A 24,086-nucleotide genomic window follows, 5' to 3' on the forward strand; every position below is an offset into this window, starting at 1 on the left:
GAGAATTATATGTGCTGTGCAGAAAATACAGGGTGATATGGAAGGAAGTGACTGTTGGTTGGGGCAGGGAGGTGCCCCATTAGATGCTGTGATGGTCAGGGAAGGCCACTCGGGGTGGCATTTGAGTGTAGTGACACCACAGATTGTACCCTTTCAGCTTTCGATGATTTGAGGAAAGAGTCTAGGCAGCGGGAACTGTGTCAAAGGTCTAAGGTGGGGTCTTCTGAGTTATAGAAAGGTTAATATGACCGGGACACAATGAGCAAGTTAGAGTGGACTTTGTGACAGTACCCCAATTGAGGCCATGGGTGAGCATACAAATCACTGCTACCTGCTCTTTGTAGCATCTCTGTGTCCCAATAATTTCTTATATGCAAACTTTCTATCTTTTGAAATATGATTTCCTGTTTGAGGATTACTTTTTGACTTCTGTGGAAAAATATGCATCATGTTTAATTTTCTTTATTGGTTTGATGTAGTTGTATGATTCAATAGCTTTGATGATAGGACCTCCGCTGAAGGTCTAGAGAACTTTAAAAAAAGTAATAAAATGAAGCATTAAATCCAGGACACAGAATGTTCTGTGTGTAAAAATAGATTAAATAAGAATAATACATTAATGTGAGCCCTTGCCATTTTTCCTCTGATCTCCCTCCAAAGCTGTCAGGGCCTTGTGCCCAGTATTTATCTTAAGCGGCAGAGAAGGTCTCTTGCCACCTTTAGGAAAAACTCTGGTTAAGGCAAAGACCTACTGTTCATTTTTCATATATATTGAATAGAATCCCACATTTATAATTTTAGAAATGAAAACAGTGCCTTACATTTTACATTAATGAATTTGAAGAATATTTTCAAAGATTCTTTGTTTTCAAATTCTCAAGCATTAATACAGTTCAGATTTTATTCTTGTAATTTCAAAATTAGTACAAATAAATATGTATAAAATAGTTCTTCCATTTTGAAGGTAAAGAAATTAGATGAAGAGATACTTTTTGTTTTGTTGGATTTGTCCTGGGAACATTATATACACACAGTACATTTTTCTTGTAGCAACAGATGCAGTAACCCTGAAGTCTTATTTTCTTGTTACATTAGTTTTTAATTAGAGAAAAAAACTAGTTGGAGGCAGTTACTTTCTGTGAAATGTAATGAAGATTTATTTTGGAAGTGACCTTCAGTTTATTAGCTGAAGCAGTAATCAGCAGAATTAATAGAATAATCAAATTATATACAAACTCATAAATCATCATGAATAGTGCTGTCAAAAGTTCAGCTATTAATGGGTCCTATTGTTTTGCAGCTGTATTAAAAAAAATTACCACTGCTGATTCCTACCTTGATAGGCACTAAAATTGGATTTTTAAAGGCTATGTAGGATAAGGGCTACCAGCCAAAAATTTTCACAACTGTTAATTTATCTGTAATACAGTTTGATGTCACCAGGGCAAAGTTGAAAGTGAGTACAGTGTTGATGTGCTCTGAGTAAAATCTAAATCACTCTTGGAAGCAGTACTCACTTAGACTTCTGTCAGTTTAAATGTCTATTTGGGGTTAATGGCATCAAAGAGTTAGGTTATGCTCCAAATATATACAATTATCTGAATAATATATTGGATAGATATTATGTTGCTTTTATGAATTTTATTTGAGCTTGTTATAAATAAGTAATTGAAGTGGCAGTTTAATATATGAAACAGAAAAAATATATCTCATTAGACTCAGTGCTTCTTAATTCTTCAGGAACTTATTTACTTGGATTCGCATGTTCTTTTTAACTTAATTACAGTGGGACAAATGAGAAATTTCTTGCTGCTGAGCTTTGTATTTTTTACAGTTGCATGTACGGGAATGGTAGATCTCCATCACCCATAGCTGATGATACTTAAACTCTAACCACAGCTTTGTGCAGTCAAGCATTACATCTGTCAGAGCCTATTAAAATAAATTTATATTTGAAAAAAATCTGAGACTTTGTGAACTTAGAAAACAAGTTGTCATTTTTTCTAATTAATGTGCAGTATAATTATTTTATTTTGTATCTTTGAAAGTGACATTTTTCTTTGTTTCCTTTTAGTTTGACAGAGGAAGACATGTTCACAAGTGAGGAAAATTGTCTTTATTCTCTGTCATTAGGCAGACCCAGATATGAATTTCACATGAATGACCATTGCTTATTTTTCAAATTCGTATTTTCATTGTGTTAATTTTAATGTCTGAAAAGTATGAAGAATATCTCTGTATTAAATAGTAAATAACCAAAGTATAAAATGTGTTAGCATTCTAAGTAAGAGGAATTCAAAATAAGGTTTAACCTTTGATTTAACACTGCCTCTCATAGGTAGATTTTTTTTAATCTAAAGGAAGCTGAGATAATTCACAGGCTTTCCCAAGATTCCTCCATTACTTGTTACAGTCAATTTGAAATGGAAACACCCTACTGGTTTTCAGAAAAATAAATTGTGGCCACCTCAGAACATCAAATACCTTTCCCTTTTTCAGTATCTTCTATAGCTAATAAAATGAATGAACACTGTCAGAATTCTACCAATTCTGTTAACATTTGCATTTTGCTGTGTCTTTAATGGATTTCTTTTTCTTTTAGAAGATCCTTATTTTAAATTGTAATGAACAACATCCTGAATAATAGTCGTTTAACATAGAACATTCATGACAAGGTAAATAAAAATATCAAAAGAAAACGTAGTGAACAACTGAGGCATAGGGATTGCAATTACAAATGTCTCCAGGGACCAATCAGGTCACAGAAAGGAAGTGAAGTTGGGAAGGACATGGTGGGAGTGGTAGCGACCACACTGAACTGTTGAGCACAGGATGCACCTAAAGGGAGCAGCTGCTATACGACCCTAAGTCTCAATTGCAGACCCATTGTTGTCAGATTTTCTCTTATTCAGAGAAGCTAGAGATCCAGATCGTTTTTGCCAAGGGAATTTTTTTTAACTGTGATGTCATACAAAACTTATCTACAGGCAGATTTATCCTGTGGACTTCCAGTTGGCAACTCCTTGCTATAGATAAATGACAATTTTTATTTGTGCATTTAAGAGGCTGATATTTTTCACCAAATTGAGATTTTTCGAAAATTATTATAGCCATTCTAAAATTCTTCTTCATTACATCAAACTCATTGTTAGCAACTGTGGTAGGTGGTGTATTTATACCACGCGCATACCATTTCCGAAGTCTAAACTTGGATTTTGAGTTACTATATAAATTGAGCACCCCTTAAGGAAACCACAAGCATTCCAGCGATATTTTTCTTGTCACAAGTCGACAGCCTAGAAATTCTGGGGTTAACCTTTGACTCTGTCCTAATTACTGTGTTATTTCTTCTCAATTTCTTAGAGTTATGCTTTCCTCAGTTTCTACTCTTCTGCCATGATCCAGGACTTATCACTTAACTGAGTTCCTGCTGTAACCCTTAGCAGTCCTCCTGCTTCCAGTATCTGCCACCTTCATTGAGATGACTTGTCACTTCCAGTGGCATTCTGTTGTCTGCCACATCAGATCCAACGCTTCTACATACCTTTTAACCCCATTCCATAATCATTTGATCCTTCAACTCCTTCTTGTCATTCCCCAGTTTGTACATCCATTCAGTTATTCAGATATCTATATACATTCTCACCTTTCTACATTTCCTTATATTTTCTCACCTTTTAGAGTCTGCCCCCACCCCTAACAGCCTACCCTATTCCTCTTCCAAGGCTTGATTCAGGCCCAGCCATCAGATCTTCCAGTACCTCTGGCTGCAAGAAGCTGTGTGCTTTTCGGCAAGTAGTTTAACTTCTCTGATGTTCTGTAACAGGGAATTGGTCCAGCTGTTGTAAAGGTTTTCTCTGTTTCTGACATTCTGTAATTCTGCCTCCTCCAACATGTTGACCTCTTCCTTCTCTGAACTCCCTTTTAGAATGCTTTTAGTCTCTACCACATAATATAATCTTCAGTTTTTCTCTAGTTATTGCACTTAGTAATGTCATTTGTCTCATATGCTTAACAGAGGGCTAAGTCCATGACTTAATACTTTTGCATCTATTGCAGATTAGTGCAGGGCAGGTAACTGGTTGGGTAATTTGAGCACTTTCAGTCTCATAACACAGCCCGAGGTGAATCATGGCTGACAGCTCTACCTTCAGGTCCCAGGCCAGTACCATTAACCTTTGAACTGAGAAGGTTTGCAGGCCTTTTCTAGGATTTGTCCAACAGAAGTGACTCTACTTTGTTTTATTTTACTATATGAATTGCCAACAAAGGAGAAAAATGAAAGGATCTGGGATCGCAGAGGCCTGGATCACTTTTGTGTGTGAACCATCTCAGTTTAAAATGTGACAGGCTTGGGCAGGGGTTCAGGTTGGGAGGGGCAGTTGAAGGAAATCAATTGCTGTGGTTTGTAGAGAAGGTGTAGAGGGTGCATAGTTTAAAGAAGGAGCCCAAGGAACCACAGAGGAATAAGGCTAACTATTCGACTTGAGAGTCAGTTTTGTAATAAATAGCTAAAGGGTGAAGTTATTGAACATATAATAACCCACAGGAGGAAAGAACATGGTTTTTGTGAGGTAATTATACCTCAGCATCTAACAGGGTTCTTTGAGAGGGGTAAATAAGGTGTGAACAAGGCGGAGCCAGTGAACAGTTTAGATTTTCAAAAAGCCTTTGATAAGATTTTATACCAAAGACTGCTTTAAAAAATGTCCTCTCCCCATGGGGTTGGGGATAATGTTTAGTCATGCAGAGAGATCTAGTTTAAACACAGGAAGGAAGAAACAAACGGGTGGTTTAAATGAGCTCTTACTTGCATGGAGAGATTTTTACAGTAGGCTCTCCTAAGAATCAATGTTTAGGTTTTTTTTTTTTTTTTAACATTTTTATAAATGATTGGGGGGTCAGCATAGTAACTCTCCCAGATGCTTCCCAATTTATAGTTGACACTGAGAGCTTGTAGATAGTAAAATACTAAGCTGAAGAGTATTAGCTGAAGGACTGTTTCACAAGGCAATGTGAGAAGGCAGGAAAATAGCATGAAAGACTATGTCTGAGAAGATGGCTGTGCACATATTTTTCAACTCATGAAAGGGATCCAGGAGTCATTATGTAGGGATCTCTGAAGATATTTACTTTGGGTATTCTTGTGTCTACATTCAGAAAGACTTACATAATACTTGACATAATCATAAAGGTCATTAGAAATAAAAGAGTATATTATTGTCCTGATTCAAAATTGATGCCTTTTTACCTGTGTTATTTGTACAATTTGAGTTTTGAAGACTACGCAGGAAAATGGATCAAGGGTTTGAATAAGGATTATTCAAACAAGAGATGAGTATGTCATTTATAGAATGTCAAACAGAGAAAGTCTGAGAAAGGAGATTAATCAAAAGAAATCTCATGGAGAACATAAGTTGGTTTACTGTAGACTTGTTTGCTACATCCCAAAAGTTTGAACAAAAGGCTTTCTTTTGAATTTGAAAGATCTATTTTTAAATGAATTTGCCTTAGCAGACATGTGGCAAATAAGAAACATGAGGCTGTTAGCCTGAGTGTTCAGACTGAAAAATGCAGTTTTATCAAGAGCTTAGTTTATAATATGTTTAAAGAGTAGCCAGGAAACACCAGTGCTTTTTCATTAAAAGCTCTGTGGATGTCATTGTGATGGGCTGTATTGAAGAATCATTGAGTTGGCATGGTGATTCTGGCCCTTTTACAAACCAGGGAGCCATTTTACACAAGAACTGTAGATACAGAACCTAGGTTGTGACCCAAGCGTATAAATTGACCCCCAGTATTTTTGGAAGACTTTATTTTTTAAAGATTGAATGATGACTTGTACTCTGTAATTTATGCTAATTTATTCTGGGCCCCTGGTGCAGTTATTAAATACAGATCTGTTTCTGTCATCCAATACATAGTTTTATTGTGACTTTTCCTATAGAAAGTTAAATTTAAGGACAGCTGGAAAAGCTGGAAAAAAAAAGAATATATCATCTACAGAATGACACCAAGAACAGAGGAAGCTAGATATATGGCTAAGATCTATAAAATAGGGGCAGTTTCTGGGAGTGAGTTTTCTGAAGGCTATGTATTGCTTTTTGACAGCTTTTTCTAAGTTAAGCATGATGATAATGCCTTCCCAGAGTGACGGCAGTGCCTAAAGGGCAATCCATCTGCCCACAACCTTTTCAGTGAGTGTGAAATTTGCATCAAAAGACCCACTGACTCAGATACTTATACCATATAATTTCTTGAATCATTAATAATGCTGTGCCCTTCCAGGCCCATGGTAACTCCTTGAAAGCACAGAAACTAATCCGTTCATTGTGCCCTCCTATGTAAAATTAGTATTAAGTAGTAATTTTGATGAATGGTCAGGAGTTAGTGATTGTTGAGTTTGTAACAAATAGCTGACTCTAATAACCACACCCCAGGTGGAGGAAGAGGGTTTCTGCAGGAGCCCTTCAAAGCGCTGCTTGTACGGGAAGACTGTACCAGACTTGAGCAGTTGGATTTGATTGTTACACACTTCAGAGGGGAGACTGCTCTCATGGATATGTGCATTACCTTAAACTTGTCTTCAGGAAGATATCTTCCTGCTACATCTAGTCCATCAGCAATTCTTGTCAGCTTTATGTCTCAAATATGTCCCCAATCTCTCCACTTCGTCTCTGTTGCCATGACCCTGCTTCAGGCTGCCATCATCTCTCGCTGGTCTACTGCAGACATAATTGGCCTCCCCTTTTCCACTCTTGCCCCCTTGACAATTCTCCAGACAGCATCCAGGCTCATTTTTTTAAAAAATACTAGTCTGATTATGTCACTGTCCTGCTCAAAACCTTCTGGTGGCTTCTCATTGTTCTTAGAATAAAATTCAAAGTCTTTGCTGTGGCCTTTGAAGCCCTGCATGGTCAAGACCTTGGCTATCTCTGTGACCCCATTTCATACGATATTTCTCCGTAAGTCACTACATTCCAACCCCTCTAGTGCTGTCTCTCTTCCTCAAATACACCAAGCTACTCTGCACTTCCAAGTTTCAAGTTTGCTGTTTCTTCTGCTTAGTATATTCTTTCTCCAGATCTTCACATAGTTGATGTCTTCTGGTCACCTGGGTCTCAGCTCAAATATCAGTTCCTCAAAGAGGCTCTCCCTGATTATCCTATCTAATGTTCAGACCCATGTATCACCCTCACGTTATCCTGTTTTACTATTTCAGAACACATATCACTGTCTACTATTACTTTATTTCTTGTCTCTCTTGTGCACTAGATAAGTTATGCGTCAGCAAGGACAGTGTTTGTGTTGTTGACTTTTATATCCCTAATATCCAGAACTGTAGCTGATGCATAGTAGGCCTAGTTTCATAAATATTTGGGAATGAAGAAATAAATCTCAGTGTTCATCAGCATCAGCAGTTCTCTTACAACTGTCACAGTTTCCTCTGGGGAAGGTAGTTGACTTGACCAGGTGGTACCTAAGTTGCTTAAATTGTATTAGAGGAAACTACAGGCCTTGAACACCTGGAGGCAGATTCTCATAGTAATGGCAGTTTAGCCTTATAAACCCCACATGGGTGGTACAGTCTTTAATCATTGTCTTCTTTGCTATAGAAGGTGATAGCCAACAAAAGCTACAATTTATTGAATGTTTATGGTGTATCAGGCACAGAATAAGCACTTCACAGGCATTATCTCGTTTAATCCACGCAACAACCCTATGTGGTAGGTTTTATTATTATCCCCATTTTATAGTCTTGAGAACTGAAGCATAGTCACACAGCTAGTAAGTGGGGGAATCCAGATAGGTACCTAGGCAGCCTGACTCCAGAGGTTGACCATACATGTGGATTGCACAACCACCTCTAAGAGGTGATCTCTTGATCTCTGTGCAATTTGTACATCATGACTGAGATTTTACACTTGACTTTTAGTGACCTTTTAGTTTTGGTGATCACTGCTTCCCAAACAAGTTCCTTTGGGTTCTATCACCATGACCAATATTAGGTAAGATGTGCCTTTTTGGTCATACTGGATCACTGTGAATGAGACCACGTTGTAATGGAGCACTCATTTGAGGTGTTTTTGTTTTTTTTTTTTTTTTTCTTTCTTTTTTCATGGTCTTGCTGCATAGTCTAAAACTTCATAGTAATGAATCCCAAGAACTTATAGCAAGGGATGAGGCCTAGCTTGGGATTGTTATGAACATAACTGTTTCCTGAGGCTGCAGGAATCATTCCCTGTTGTGTAGCTCTTGCTCTCAAGAAAGCATTCAGTTCTGGGCCAATAGGAAATCTATGCTGAGTTGGATGACACTAGCTTCAGTTGGGGAGATATTGAGTGGAGGGGGGAGATGATACTGTGACTTACATGCTGCCCAATTTTTTATTCCCAGGAGACAGACCAACTACAGCAAAAATGCATCATTCATTTCTGACACCCACTATACAGTCACCCTCCTTCTCCCTACTTCCTGCTGGAAGAAAGTAGAAAAAAAGGGAAAAAAGGATGGTAGTATAAGTAAACACCCTGCTAAGTAATATAAATATGTAACCAGTTAACATGATGTAGTAGTATAAATATGCAATGTAAGTATATAACCCATAAACATACTATATTCTATGTAATATATATTAAAAGTATGTGTGTGTCAACAGCACTAAGACGTTTGGGACCCACTGTATGTATGTGTGTATTTAAATATTTAAAAATAAACACATATACCTACATGTAAGCCTCCTCATACAGGTTTTTCAGACCAGCAGGCACTGGTTAAACATGATGGAAAGCTCAATGTGTTACTATAAATGTAATGCTCTGATAGATGTATGTGTCTGAATATAGTTACAAATAAGTAACCACAGTTGAACTTTGTATAGATAGATGGAATCACTGAAGCTTGTCTGTCTCTCATGAAACTTAGACTTGCCTAATTACTGTTTAATGGAACTTCTGCTGTATCAGTACAGGTTAAGCTGAAGTGTCACTAAAGCACAGTGATGATGATCAGTGGTCACTCAGAACTCTCTTATAATGGACTTTTTTGTTTGGTTTGTTTTTAATGGCATTTGATAAAGTGTTTCAAATGTATTTCTGTACTGACTTTTTTTTGGTAGTATTACCTACTGTATTTAGTATGTTTGTAGATTTTTTTAAGTCCCATAAAACGTATACTTTCTTGCCTCTTAGCCCCATAGTACACTCTAGAAGGTAGATGTACAGAGCTATCTTGCCAGGCATTATGTTAGGCCCCAGGATGGCTGATATGAACTGGGAAATCTGGGACCTGACTGGCATTTTAGTCGTTGATGTTCACCATCTTTGGCAGCTTAATTGTCCATCAAAAGGCATGTTAACCCTTGGATCACTAGGCTGCCATTTAATGCACTGGAAGAAAACGTGTCTTGTAGAAACTTATTACCTCCCAAAGAATTAATGGTAAAATGTTTTCTTTCTACTAACAGCACTTTTTCTGTTTAAAAATCTCTAGCTTACCAATATATACTTTATAAATCACTTTTTAAAATGTGAATTGCAAAGTATTCATAATTTGCTAGGTACTCTAAAGATGAGTACTCCCATGGTTACTCTTACTCTGAGCTTATGTTCTAACTAAAATGCAGTCACACATAATCCATTTAACATTACAGATAGAGAATAAACATGTACTTTTTAGGAGACAATGTAGAAATTGAGGAGTTATTTTACTCTTTGTAATAATCTTTACAACTCTTCAGGAATTAGAACAACTCTAAGAGTAACTTTGACTATCTGACTCCGTGTTGCTTTCCTTCATAACACCAAAAAGGATGGTACTGACAGTGAAGCAGTTTGTATGATGGTTAACTGAGAAGCCACTGGGGCCAGATCGCCTGAGTTTTTATTCAGCAGTACCATTTACTAAATGACCTTAAGCAAGTCACTTGACCTCTCTTTCCCTCAGTTTCCAAATCTCTAAAACTCTGCCTCATGGATTTGTAGGATACAATGTGTTAATACATGTAAAGCTTCTGGTATTTAGTGAGCACTCAGTGCTAGCCATGATGATTATTTGTATTGTTGTCATTATTATTGACTGTGTGCACCAAAGACCACTATGTAGCCAACAGTTATTTCTTCACTTCTCATGTAATTCCCTACTTCTCATGTAAATGAGTTCTGCATGCAGCTCTCAAGAACTGCCTGCTGTTGTGCTTCTTACCCACTCATAAAAGAGTTCCTCAGTGGCTCATTGCCACCAAGTAGCTCTCCCCTAACCACAAACATTTTTTAAAAAGACTAAATGTGAAAATACTTCATAAGAATATCACACAGAGGAGTTTTCATCAATCCCATCATTTTGCCCGGCACTTTTTACAAAACACTGTTTTTTGTCACTTGGGCACTAGGTACATTGATGAAAATACTGAAGTGAGAAAGAACAAATGCCACCATTGTGAGCAACACATAGCTCCCGTAACAAGTAAACCTGCTGTAGGGGAAAAAAAGCCAGTGAGAAGCAGTATGAAAAACACATATACATACAACTGTATGCTTTTGCAGTTACAGACACTTATAGAAGATATCAAGTCATCTTTCCAAGAGCACAAAATACTTCCTATGTTCTCATTTAAAATTAAAAGGAAATTTGTTGGATTATCATGACAGTGTCATTATTGTACTTCTTCCTCTGTAATATTCACCATCATCCTCACAAACCAGTTCTTAACATCTTTACGTTCTTATGTTTCTTCCATATAGTATATGTCCACTGTTAATAAATCATGTTTTTGAAAACCTGGTAATTTTTTCATGGCTTACTAAAATAAATATAGATGCCTCTGTTGCATTTTATATTTAAATGTATTTTTCAGAGGTCTCATTTACCATAAAAACTTCATAGAAATGAATTTTCAAACAAAAAATTACTTGATAATATTATATACTAAAGTAGCAATGTGTTTCATAAACAAGTACAATATATAATGAAAGGAGGTCTCTAGAAAATTGCATTTCATCTTAGTTAAATGGATTTCTCATGCCTTTGATAAACCTGTAATAGTCTATGACATAATGTTTTATGATTTTTTAACCTTATACAATCTCTGACTAATTCTGAACTTGATCTCCTTGCCTTTCTTGCAATCTGAGAAGATACTTAAAATTGTTTTTCCCCAGAGGGGGAATTGATGTTTGTGTTGGGGTGGGGAGAGAGAGAGAGGGACAGAGGGAGAGAGGGAGAGAGGGAGAGAGGGAGAGAGGGAGAGAGGGAGAGGGAGAGAGGGAGAGAGGGAGAGAGAGAAAGAAACATGCACCAGTCTGACTGAAATGAAAAACTCCACAGGTCAGTTGGTAACAGCTCATCTGTAGCTACTTACGAGGAAGTTGGAAACACTGGTGCAACTATTCACATGAAAAAGATATCCCCAAGCTAAAGAGAATGTTAATTGTGTGGTTCATACTTTTAACTTGCTTGTCCATATTGGGGCCTTAACCTAATTCAGCCTATTTATTTTTAGTGGGCCAGTAACATTTCATGTGCATATGATCTCCTTCAATATCATCAGGAAATTGATGGTGAAAGTTGGGCTGTTTGTCTTGATCACATCAATTTCACTGTATCAGTATTCCCTTACCAATAACAGGAGGCAGAATATCACTTGAGAAATGTAGCTAAACAGTCCAGCAGAAATATGACCTCATCTAACACTCTTTAGAATCTGAGTACAATGTCTCAAATAGTACCAGGTGTACCAACGCAGGTAATAAATATTGTTTCATAATTTGATATGTGACTGGTGAACAAGATTAGCAAGGAGAAGAGAATATCTTGTAGCTAATGTCCTGGGTACAATTTGCAGTCTAAAGGGTTTCTGAACACATGAAATTTTGCTTGCTTGCTCTAATGTGCCATTTCTTGTATTAGTCTAAATTTTTCAATGGGAAAAAAATCCCTGATTTCCTCGTTGTTCTATACCAGAAGGAATTATTACCTAACTTAATTAGCTTGGTCATAGCTACTAAAATGATTGAATTTAGAAATACAATAAGAATATTATGCCATGTTTAGAGAGAGTCACTTATCTGTATCACTCATTTATATTTTTTATTATAATCTGGTTATGAAGTATTTTAAGGATGTTTCAGAAAGTACAGAGAATAATATAAAGAACACCCATGTAACCACTCACAGTTTTGCCAGATCTTAACATTTTGCCATATTTGCTCTCAATATATTTTTTAAAGAAACTGAGCAATTGAAACCTTCAGTGTAGCTTTCACTCTTTCCCTTCTCAGAGATAACTACTATCCTGAATTTCATGTTCCTAATTCCCTTAAATGTTTGTTTACTTTTACTACATGTATATGTGTCCATAAATGATATTGTGTGTGTGTGTGTATATATATATAGTATTATTTTACATATAAAGTTTTAAAACTTTTTATAAATGATATCACTCTGGATATATTCTTCCCCAACTTGCTATTATCGCTCAATTTTTATGTTTTTGCCATATATCCCTGGTGATAGATGGAGCTGTAGTTCATTCATTTAAATTGCTTATAGTATTCCGTAGTACAATGTGAGAGATTAAGCCAACTGTACAGTTAGAAGGTGTAGTCCCCAACAAGACCTCCCACACTTCTGACACAAACTGCATGTTTGGGGGATTCCCAAAACGACCCTCAGTTTTGATAGTTCACTAGAGGGACTCCCACGACTCACTAAAAGCTGTTAACTCACCATTATGCTTTATTTATTATTATTTTTTTAATATATATATATTTAAATTTATTTATTTATTTTTGGCTGTGTTGGGTCTTCATTTCTGTGCGAGGGCTTTCTCCAGTTGCGGCGAGCGGGGCCAACTCTTCATCGCAGTGCGCGGGCCTCTCACTATTGCGGCCTCTCCTTGCGGAGCACAGGCTTCAGACGTGCAGGCTCAGTAGTTGTGGCTCACGGGCCCAGTTGCTCTGCGGCATGTGGGATCCTCCCAGACCAGGGCTCGAACCCGTGTCCCCTGCATTAGCAGGCAGACTCTCAACGACTGTGCCACCAGGGAAGCCCCACCATTATGCTTTATTACAGGGAATGGGTATAGCTTGAGATCAATCAAGGGAAGAAGTGTGTAGGATAGAGTACAGGGGGGTTCCAAATGTGGAGCTTTCAGTTGTCCTCTCCCCGTGTTATTCTCCTCTTATTGATGTATAGCAGTATGCACAGAGGATGGCTAACCAGGGAGGCTCAGCAGAGCTTCAGTGTCCAGAGTTTTCATTGGAGCTCCATCACTCAGGTGTGACTGATTTGCCCATGGGGCTGATCTCAGTCTCCAGCCCCACCAGAGGTTAACTGAAATACCACAGTTCCCAAAGTCTCCACCCTAAATCACACTTTGGTCTTTCTGGCATGACTAGTTCCCACCCTAAGACTCTCTGGTGTGGCCAGCCCTCACCCTAAGTCATATTGTTAGACTGTCTGGTGACCCAAGGGCTACACACAAACAAGGACACTTCTTTTAGGCTTGGCATTCCAAGGGCTTAGAGATAACCTCCCAGAAGCCAAGAACAAAGGCCGGACGTCTTTGTGGGCCGGGTTAAATTCTTTATTACACATATGAATATACCACATTTTCTTTTGTTCATTCTCCTCTTGATGGACATTTGAGTTGCATGTGATGTATATCAAGTAGTACCTATATTTATTTATTTAATGAATGCTTTATGTAATACTGTATGACAGGCACTGTGTAGCTTCTTTACAAATATTAACTCATTTAATTCCCAGAAGAATCCTCTGTGATATAAATACTATTATTCTCATTCCACAGATGAAGAAAATAGGATACATAGAGGCTAAATGCCTTGTTCAAGGTCACACAGTCAGTAGGTTGAATAGCTGAGGTATAAACTCAGGCAGTCAGAATCCTTCCCCATAACCACTATGTTTTGCTGTCTAAAAAAAATGCAGCAACAAATATTTTTATACACGTCTTCTTTTGTATATGTGTCTGAGAGTCTTTGTAAGATTTATGCCTAATAGAATTGCTGCACTGTAGGCGTATGCATCGTCAACTTTATTAGACATGGCCAAATTATTATCCAAACTGATATTTTTAAATAATTTGTAAGATATTTGCACATATCTTTCCTAGCCTGTGGCTTTTCATTTTCTTTTGTTGTCCAGATGTTTATAATTTTAAAATACTTCATTTTTTCAAGATTTTCTCTATGATTTTGCTTTTTGTATCTTATTCAAGAAATATTTCTTTCCCCTGAGCTCAAATGTATATCCTCCTATATTCTAGAAGCTTTGCATTTTATAGTTATACCTTTCATCTACCTGGGATTGATTCTGAATATGGTGTGAAACAGTTGTCTCAAAACCACTTATTCAATGGTCCATTCTTTCCCCATTGGTCTGTAATGCCACGTCTGTCATAATCATATTCATATACTTAGAAGTCTTTATATTAGTTTGCTATTGCTGCCATAACAAATCACCACAAACTTATTAGCTTAAAACCATACAAGTTATTATATTATGGTCCTGGAGGTCTTAAGTCTAAAATGGGTAGGCAGGGCTATCTTCCTTCTTGAGGCTCTAGGAGAGAATTTGTTTCTTGTCTTTTCCAGCTTATATAGGGCCCCTACATTCCTTGGCTTGTGACCCCCTTCTAGCAGTAGCATCACTCTGACCTCTGTTTCCATCCTCAAAATCTTCACTGACTTTGACCCTTCTGCTTCCTTTTTTAAAGTACTTTTCCGATGACATCGCACCCACTGGGATAATCCAGGATAACCTCTCCAGCTCAAGATCCTTAATTTAATCACATCTTTAGAGACCCTCTTGCTGTGTAAGAGAACATATCCACAGGTTGCAGGGATTAGGATGTGAACATCTGTAATGGGGGCATTATTCAGCCTACCGCAGTCTTCTTCCTGGACTTTCCATCATTCTTATGTTTTTAATTCATCCCTTTTAAGCATACCCATTTTATAATCTCTGATAGCTCTACTATCTAAGTAAAGTGTTTTGGGAATCTAATCCTGCTGTTTATTGTGTCCAGTAATTCTCACTCAGGATAAGATGTGTTTCTTCATCTGTTGTATAATTTTAGATTATAAACTCATCATAAGGGAACTCTGTGACAATCTCATGTGGCCTGGGTTGAGGTCATATTGCTCCAGAAAGTTTTAGCGGTTGCTTCCACCAAGTTTCCAGGGGATACCCAGGGGGTACCCAGAGCCACTTTAGTGATGTTTTATTGGTTAAGGGTTTCTTGGATCATGTAGTAGTGTAATTTCAAATTCCCAACCTGTGTGAGAGCAGACCACTGGTTATAAATATAGAGGTATATATATATATATCTTCTTCCACACAGGGCTTTAGGTAAAACAATTTATGTTTTCTCTCTCTTGTAGTCATTGGATTTTCTACCTCGATCACCTTTTCACTGAGTCCTATTAAGGATCCAGGTGTTGTTAGAGAATATCTTATTCTCTACTCCCTGCCTTGTTTGGATCCTAAGGCCTCTCTTTTCCCTATGTGGGTGGGCATTAAAACCCCAGCCCTTAGATTCATGAGTTAGGCAAACTTCTTAGAGCTTCTGTAGCATTAACTCTTGTGCTTACTGCTCTGGTTTTCAGTTCCTGGTTTAGTTTTTGCTTACTTTTATGGTAAACCTCCAGAGCTTTCCCTGCTTGTTTCTTCCTTAACATTTATTTGCGGTCACTTCTGTTGAGGGGGGGGTCTCATTCATCACCTCTTGAGGCTATTTGTAGCCTATGTATCTCAGTCAGTAGCTGGTTTGGTGTTGGGGGTAGCTGAACTTTGCTTAGGGACACTTTTGGCTTGGTCTCAATTCTAGGCTTCCACATTGTATTATTAGCACTATTACCTGTGCTGCATTAAAATATTACTAATCTTACCTCTGAGAGATTCTTAATACCATGATAGAAAAGGTAATAAATTGTCAAAATCTTTTTTCTCTAAGACCAATTAAATTTATTAAATGTTAGATATTTAAGAGAATATTATGTTACCCTAATTTTGAACTCAAGAATTCTAATCCTCATTTTCCTATTCTCTTCCTAGGATGTGTGCAGTGTTTGGTGGAATCTATTGTCTTCGCCATTTGGTACAGTGCCTTGTCGTGGACAAAGAATCTGGAAAGTGAGGATGATATAAGTTACCTTCCTATATTTACATCCCAAGCACAAGTGAAAAATGCTAAATTCGATTTTTAAAAAATGATTCTTCAAAGATCCTCCTTGGTATTAATAACATATCAACCTTGATTAAAAGTAATTTGTGTTTACATCCTCCAGAACAAGGAAAGTGAGTTCAGAATATAGAAACTAAATTAATTTCCCTACAATATGACTATAGCTCCTGATCATCCAAGCTTGGAAGACAAATCATTTCAGCTGCCGGGGGTGGGTGATGAGTGATGTTAGTTTTCCTTATGGCCTTACCTCCTCTAATTGATTTTTATCAGATGACAACAAAGCCCTCTGTTATTGCATTTTTAAAAATGGAGCTCACCTAAAGACTCATCAGATTAATCTGTGCTGATAATGCATGTCACTCCAAGAGAAAAGACTTTAATGAGTTTTTAGGTAGATTGTTGTCATAAACTATGCTGCCCTGTTATCTGAGGATAAATTATTTTACAACCGTATCAGGTCTACAGTCTGGTTTAGGATTGAAATAAGGATGTACCTGCTTTTAAAGAAAGCTGAGCACAGTCTATTTATCTGTGTATTTTTATATTTCAGCTATATTTTTCTAGGATTTATTATTTAGTTACTAGCATATGCTGTTGTCTAAATTACACTAAATAAGTAGTATTCTTCGATATCTGGGGTTTACATTGAAACTTAAATGGGTCAACTGGATCGAGTTTTAGGAGCTATTTAATTTACTATGTATTTTTCTTTTTTGTTATATGTTCTTAAGCATATACTGACCTATATCTCTTGTGTGACTTTTTAGGGGTATATAAAGAAATAGTATTTTTCAGGTCATAAAATACCTTAATATCTTGAACTGGAAGCTTAAAAATATAAATTTTAAGGTGTTTTTTTCATTTTACAGTAATTCTCTATAGTCTAAGTGGCATAAAATGTCTGTTAACTTCTTACAAGCCAGTTATAGTGCACTACTAGTATTTCAAGATATGGTGGAGAACAAATTCAACTAGAATATGTAATAGTTAAACAGTGAATTTGCTTTAGAAAAGTAATTCTCTACTATAAGATAAAATAGGCACATGGTTTAAAGGCTTATAATTTACTTTTAGCAATTTAACAGAAAGGTACTACGTAAATGAAGTATGATAATCTACAGTGAAAAAATCCACTCTGAAGGCCCAAGATACTCATATATTGATGCGTGAAGGGCTCTGTGGAGGTTCATGAAGGAATAGTTGTCTTTATGACTCTTAGAGTCATTTTTCCTTATGCATTCATTTTGAAGCATGAGTATGTACCCATGATGGAAAGGCAGATAATGAATTGCTTGTTTGGTGTTTATTTACTTAGATTCTTTTACCTTTTGGGGGCCTCATTCCAGTCCTACACGTTACTTTTAGTGACATGAAGAATTTGCATGGCTCATGTTTGTTTAAAAAAAAAAAAGGATATGTTAGTACAGTAAAAACATCTGTTGAACTAAAGGCTACATTTACCTTAACTTTGACTTAGTTTTTATTACAAACTCTGAACAGAAGAACTCTTCTTTGTGGTCTGCTGCAGATTTCAGTTGCAACAGATAGCTGAGGGCTAAGGGTCTAACGACCAAAGTTTGGTAGTTTTCAAATTTTAATGTGCCTATGAATCACTAGGTAAACTTGTTAAAAAAAAATACACATTTCTGTGCCTCACGCTGAGAGAGTGAAATTGGATAATGTGCTTAGAGTGGAGCCAGGGAATTTGCAGTTTTAAGGAGCACCCCCAAATGAATATAATGTAGGTTCTCCTTAGATGACACTAAAAAATACTGATCTGTAAGGTAAAGTTCAGGATTTAGCCAGTGGTACTATGTTCCATGATGGACTGGGGACTCTAGGTCTTAATTCATTTCTTTTACATCTTTGTAGAAGGACCTCAAACATAACAGTTATTCTCTAATGACTCTGAAGGCATGCAATGGTCAGGTAACCCTGGAGTGAAAGAAGACATGGAACTCTGTCACTGCCATGAGTGACGGTGGACACAAGTCAGTTTTCTCTGGGCCAGTTCCCTTATCTGCAAGATGAGTTAGATGGACTCTGCAGTAGTTTTCGAGTCTCCTCCAGCTATGACATGCTTCAGTTGAGTTACTGAAAGTACTTAGTTTCTCCTTAACACTTAGAAGTAAGTTATTTTAAGATGTTTTATATGCCCAAATGTAGTCCATTCTCACATACTGGGTTATCTTCAATCCCAGTGAGAAATTGAAAAAAATGTTCAAACAACTTGTATGTGTCTACTTTAATGAATGTAAATGAAATAGCAAGATGTCTACTTATGCTATTTATTATTATTTTACTAGAACCTCAGTTTTCCAGTGAATATCTTTTTCTTGTCCATCTTGGGGTGGTTAAGATACAGCCATTTTGTATTCTGCATATGATTCTCATGCTGGAAAACTTATTCCAAGCCATAACTATTTAATTCCTTAATAGTGGGACAGTTAAAACTTTGACCTGCATTTATAATTTCATGATATCTACAGTATTCTCACTATACTAAATTGTGTATGGGATCTTTAAAAGGTTTCTTTTAAGATACAACCAGTACTTCAAAATTGTAAATTCATATCTTTGCTAGTAATTATGAAATTTTGCTTCTTTAAAATATCCATTCTGTCAACTCAAAGAGTCTCTATAAACATCTAAAGCTAGCATTGATTGAAGTTGACTCAGGCTAATGTATCTTTCCCAAATACTATTTTGTCATTCAAAATCAAATAATTGAGAGACCTACCAGTAATAGGAGATGTTTTGTTAGGACTTGAATATAAAGTGAGGGATAATTTTTTGAGGGGAAAAACTTGAGTTTATATTTGGGCATATCCAGCATACATTTCTTTTTAAGCAATCCAGGTTGACTAATTGTTTATTCTAAGTGTAATTGGCGTATTAATCAAGGAATCTGCAGATGTTTGTATTTGTCTCCTTATGGTTTTAGATTGCCTTTTTTTCCCCAATTTTCCTATAAGGAACACTTGACATCCCCTTTACTCTTCGGTGTAGTTAAGAGCTAACCATGCTTCAGGTCTAAGGTCTAAGTTTATTTCCTGATCCCACAGACTAGATCAGAACCCAGCCCCCCAACTCAGGTCCCCTTTTATGATTGTAAATTCCCCCTAAAAAAAGTCAGGGTCTCACTTCTTTATCTCCAGAACCAAGGCAGTTTCCGATCACCCATTATACGCAGTAGCTTTGTGTTAAATGAATGAACGAAGATTAAAAACTGATGATAGCCTCTTTTGTGCTTTTCTTTTCACCTTTCACTGAGGAAACCTGATAGAAGCATAAATGATCATAGCATTGAGTTTAGCGTGGTGATTACACATCAAAGTATCATACCAATGTTGAGAGGAGAAATATGGAATATGTAACTAAATGCATGCTTATTTTCAGCTAGATCTTATTTTTCATTTTTTTCCCCAAAGATCAAGGTTTATTTATTCTTTTAAATTTTTGAATGTTATTTTATTTATTTTTTTATACAGCAGGTTCTTTTTAGTTATCCATTTTATACACATTAGTGTTTATATGTCAATCCCAATCTCCCAGTTCATCACACCACCACCACCACCACCACCTGCCGCTTTCCCCCCTTGGTGTACATAAGTTTGTTCTCTACATCTGTGTCTAAATTTCTGCCCTGCCAACCAGTTCATCTGTACCATTTTTCTAGGTTCCACATGTATGCATTAATATACAATATTTGTTTTTCTCTTTCTGACATACTTCACTCTGTATGACAGTCTCTAGATTCATCCACGTCTCTACAAATGACCCAATTTCGTTCCTTTTTATGGCTGAGTAATATTCCATTGTATATATATGTACCACATCTTGTTTATCCATTCGTCTGTTGATGGGCATTTAGGTTGCTTCCATGACCTGGCTATTGTTAATAGTGCTGCAGCGAACATTGTGGTGTATGTGTCTTTATGAATTATGGTCTTCTCAGGGTATATGCCCAGTAGTGGGATTGCTGGGTTGTATGGTAGTTCTATTTTTAGTTTTTTAGGGAACCACCATACTGTTCTCCATAGTGGCTGTATCAATTTACATTCCCACCAACAGTGCAAGAGGTTCCCTTTTCTCCACACCCTCTCCAGCATTTGTCGTTTGTAGATTTTCTGATGATGCCCATTCTAACTGGTGTGAGGTGATACCTCATTGTAGTTTTGATTTGCATTTCTCTAATAATTAGTAATGTTGAGGAGCTTTTCATATGCTTCTTGGCCATCTGTATGTCTTCTTTGGAGAAATGTCTGTTTAGGTCTTCTGCCCATTTTTTGGTTGGGTTGTTTGTTTTTTTTAATATTGAGCTGCATGAGCTGTTTATATATTTTGGAGATTAATCCTTTGTCCGTTGATTCATTTGCAGGTATTTTCTCCCATTCTGAGGGTTGTCTTTTTGTCTTGTTTGTAGTTTCCTTTGCTTTGCAAAAGCTTTGAAGTTTCATTAGGTCCCATTTGTTTATTTTTGTTTTTATTTCCATTACTCTAGGAGATGGATCAAAAGAGATCTTGCTATGATTTATGTCAAAGAGTGCTCTTCCTATGTTTTCCTCTAAGAGTTTTATAGTGTCTGGTCTTACATTTAGGTCTCTAATCCATTTTGAGTTTATTTTTGTTTATGGTGTTAGGGAGTGTTCTAATTTCATTCTTTTACATGTAGCTGTCCAGTTTTCCCAGCACCAATTATTGAAGAGACTGGCTTTTCTCCATTGCATATCCTTGCCTCCTTTGTCATAGATTAGTTGACCATAGGTGCATGGGTTTATCTCTGGGCTGTCTATCCTGTTCCATTGATCTATATTTCTTTTTTTGTGCCAGTACCATATTGTCTTGATTACTGTAGCTTTGTAGTATAGTCTGAAGTCAGGGAGTCTGATTCTTCCACCTCCGTTTTTTTCCCTCAAGACTGCTTTGGCTATTCGGGGTCTTTTGTGTCTCCATACAAATTTTAAGATTTTTGTTCTAGTTCTGTAAAAAATGCCATTGGGAATTTGATAGGGATTGCATTGAATCTGTAGATTGCTTTGGGTAGTATAGTCATTTTCACAATATTCATTCTTCCAATCCAAGAACATGGGATATCTCTCCATCTGTTTGTATTATCTTTAATTTCTTTCATCAGTGTCTTATAGTTTTCTGCATACAGGTCTTTTGTCTCCCTAGGTAGGTTTGTTCCTAGGTATTTTATTCTTTTTGTTGTAATGGTAAATGGGAGTGTTTCCTTGATTTCTCTTTCAGATTTTTCATCATTAGTGTATAGGAATGCAAGAGATTTCTGTGCATTAATTTTGTATCCTGCTACTTTACCAAATTCATTGATTAGCTCTAGTAGTTTTCTGGTGGCATCGTTAGTATTCTCTATGTATAGTATCATGTCATGGGTAAACAGTGACAGTTTTACTTCTTCTTTTCCAATTTGGATTCCTTTTATTTCATTTTCTTCTCTTACTGCCATAGCTAGGACTTCCAAAACTATGTTGAATAATAGTGGCAAGAGTGGACATCCTTGTCTTGTTCCTGATCTTAGAGGAAATGCTTTTCAGTTTTTCATCATTGAGAATGATGTTTGCTGTGGGTTTGATGTATATGGCCTTTATTATGTTGAGGTAGGTTTCCTCTAGGCCCACTTTCTGGAGAGTTTTTATCATAAATGGGTGTTGAATTTTGTTGAAAGCTTTTTCTGCATCTATTGAGATGATCATATGGTTTTTCTTCTTCAATTTGTTAATATGGTTTATCACATTGATTGATTTGTGTATATTGAAGAATCCTTGCATCCCTTGGATAAATCCCACTTGATCATGATGTATGGTCCTTTTAATGTGTTGTTGGATTTGTTTGCTAGTATTTTGTTGAGGATTTTTGCATCTATATTCATCAGTGATATTAGTCTGTAATTTTTTTTTCTGTAGTATCTTTGTCTGGTTTTGGTATCAGGGTGTGGTGGCCCCATAGGATGAATTTGGGAGTCTTCCTTCTTCTGCAATTTTTTGGAAGAGTTTGAGAAGGATGGGTGTGTGCTCTTCTCTAAATGTTTGGTAGAATTCACCTGTGGAGCCATCTGGTCCTGGACTTTTGTTTTTTGGAAGATTTTAATCACAGTTTCAATTTCATTACTTGTGATTGGTCTGCTTATATTTTCTATTACTTCCTGGTTCAGTCTTGGAAGGTTATACCTTTCTAAGAATTTGGCCATTTCTTCCAGGTTGTCCATTTTATTAGCATAGAGTTGCTTGTTGTAGTCTCTTAGGATGCTTTGTATTTGTGCAATGTCTGTTGTAACTTCTCCTTTATCATTTCTAATGTTATTGATTTGAGTCCTCTCCCTCTTTTTCTTGATGAGTCTGGCTAATGGTTTATCAATTTTGTTTATCTTCTCAAAGAACCAGCTTTTAGTTTTATTGATCTTTGCTATTGTTTTCTTTGTTTCTATTTCATTTATTTCTGCTCTGATCTTTATGAATTCTTTCCTTCTGCTAACTTTGGGTTTTGTTTGTTCTTCTTTCTTTAGTTCCTTTAGGTGTAAGGTTAGATTGTTTATTTGAGATTTTTCTTGTTTCTTGAGTTAGGCTTCTATTGCTGTAGACATCCCTCTTAGAACTGCTTTTGCTGCATCCCATAGGTTTTGGATCATCGTGTTTTCATTGTCATTTGTCTCTAGGTATTTTTTGATTTCCACTTTGATTCAGTGATCTCCCGGTTATTTAGTAACGTATTGTTTAGCCTCCGTGTGTTTGTGTTTTTTACGTATTTTTCCCTGTAATTGATTTCTAATCTCATAGCGTTGTGGTCAGAAAAGATGCTTGATATGATTTCAATTTTCTTAAATTTACTGATGCTTGATTTGTGACCCAAGATGTGATCTATCCTGGAGAATGTTCCATGCGTACTTGAGAAGAAAGTGTCATCTGCTGTTTTTGGATGGAATGTCCTATAAATAACAAGTAAATCTGTGTGGTCTGTCATGTCATTTAAAGCTTGTGTTTCCTTATTAAATTTCTGTTTGGATAATGTCCATTGGTGTAAGTGAGGTGTTAAAGTTCCCCACTATTATTGTGTTACTGTTGATTTCCTCTTTTTTAGCTGTTAGCATTTGCATTGTGTATTGAGGTGCTCCTGTGTTGGGTGCATATATATTTATAATTGTTTTATCTTCTTCCTGGATTGATCCCTTAATCATTATGTAGTGTCCTTCCTTGTCTCTTGTACCATTCTTTATTTTAAAGTTTATTTTATCTGATATGAGTATAGCTACTCCAGCTTTCATTTGGTTTCCATTTGCATGGAAAATCTTTTTCCATCCCCTCACTTTCAAGCTGTATGTGTCCCTAGGTCTGAAGTGGGTCTCTTGTAGATAGCATATATATGGGTCTTGTTTTTGTATCCATTCAGCGAGCCTGTGTCTTTTGGTTGGAGCATCTAATCCATTCATATTTAAGGTAATTATCAATATGTATTTTCCTATTACCATTTTCTTAATTGTTTTGGGTTTGTTTTTGTAGGTCCTTTTCTTCTGTTGTGTTTCCCACTTAGAGAAGTTCCTTCAGCATTTTTTGTAGAGCTGGTTTGGTGGTGCTGAATTCTCTTTGTTTTTGCTTGTCTGTAAAGCTTTTGATTTCTCCAAATCTGAATGAGATCCTTGCCGGGTAGAGTAATCTTGGTTGTAGGTTCTTCTCTTTCATCACTTTAAATATGTCATGCCACTCCCTTCTGGCTTGTAGAGTTTCTGCTGAGAAATCTGCTGTTAACCTTATGGGAGTTCCCTTGTATGTTATTTGTCCTTTTTCCCTTGCTGCTTTCAGTAATTTTTATTTGTCTTTAATTTTTGCCAATTTGATTACTATGTGTCTCAGCGTGTTTC

The 24,086-nt window shown here is 36.6% G+C and overlaps 1 protein-coding gene across 2 annotated transcripts in view; it reads left to right on the forward strand.

Moving 5' to 3' along the window:
* Positions 1-24,086, forward strand: part of CHM (CHM Rab escort protein) — a 198,447-nt gene that overhangs the window by 110,012 nt on the left and 64,349 nt on the right. For both annotated transcript variants that reach the window (XM_067724234.1, XM_067724235.1), the window contains exon 9: positions 16,078-16,155. In XM_067724234.1, coding sequence (XP_067580335.1) covers positions 16,078-16,155 — 78 coding nt within the window. The remainder of the gene's footprint in view (positions 1-16,077; positions 16,156-24,086) is intronic.

This window comes from Pseudorca crassidens, chromosome X (assembly GCF_039906515.1).
Source record: "Pseudorca crassidens isolate mPseCra1 chromosome X, mPseCra1.hap1, whole genome shotgun sequence".
Classification (NCBI taxonomy): domain Eukaryota; kingdom Metazoa; phylum Chordata; class Mammalia; order Artiodactyla; family Delphinidae; genus Pseudorca; species Pseudorca crassidens.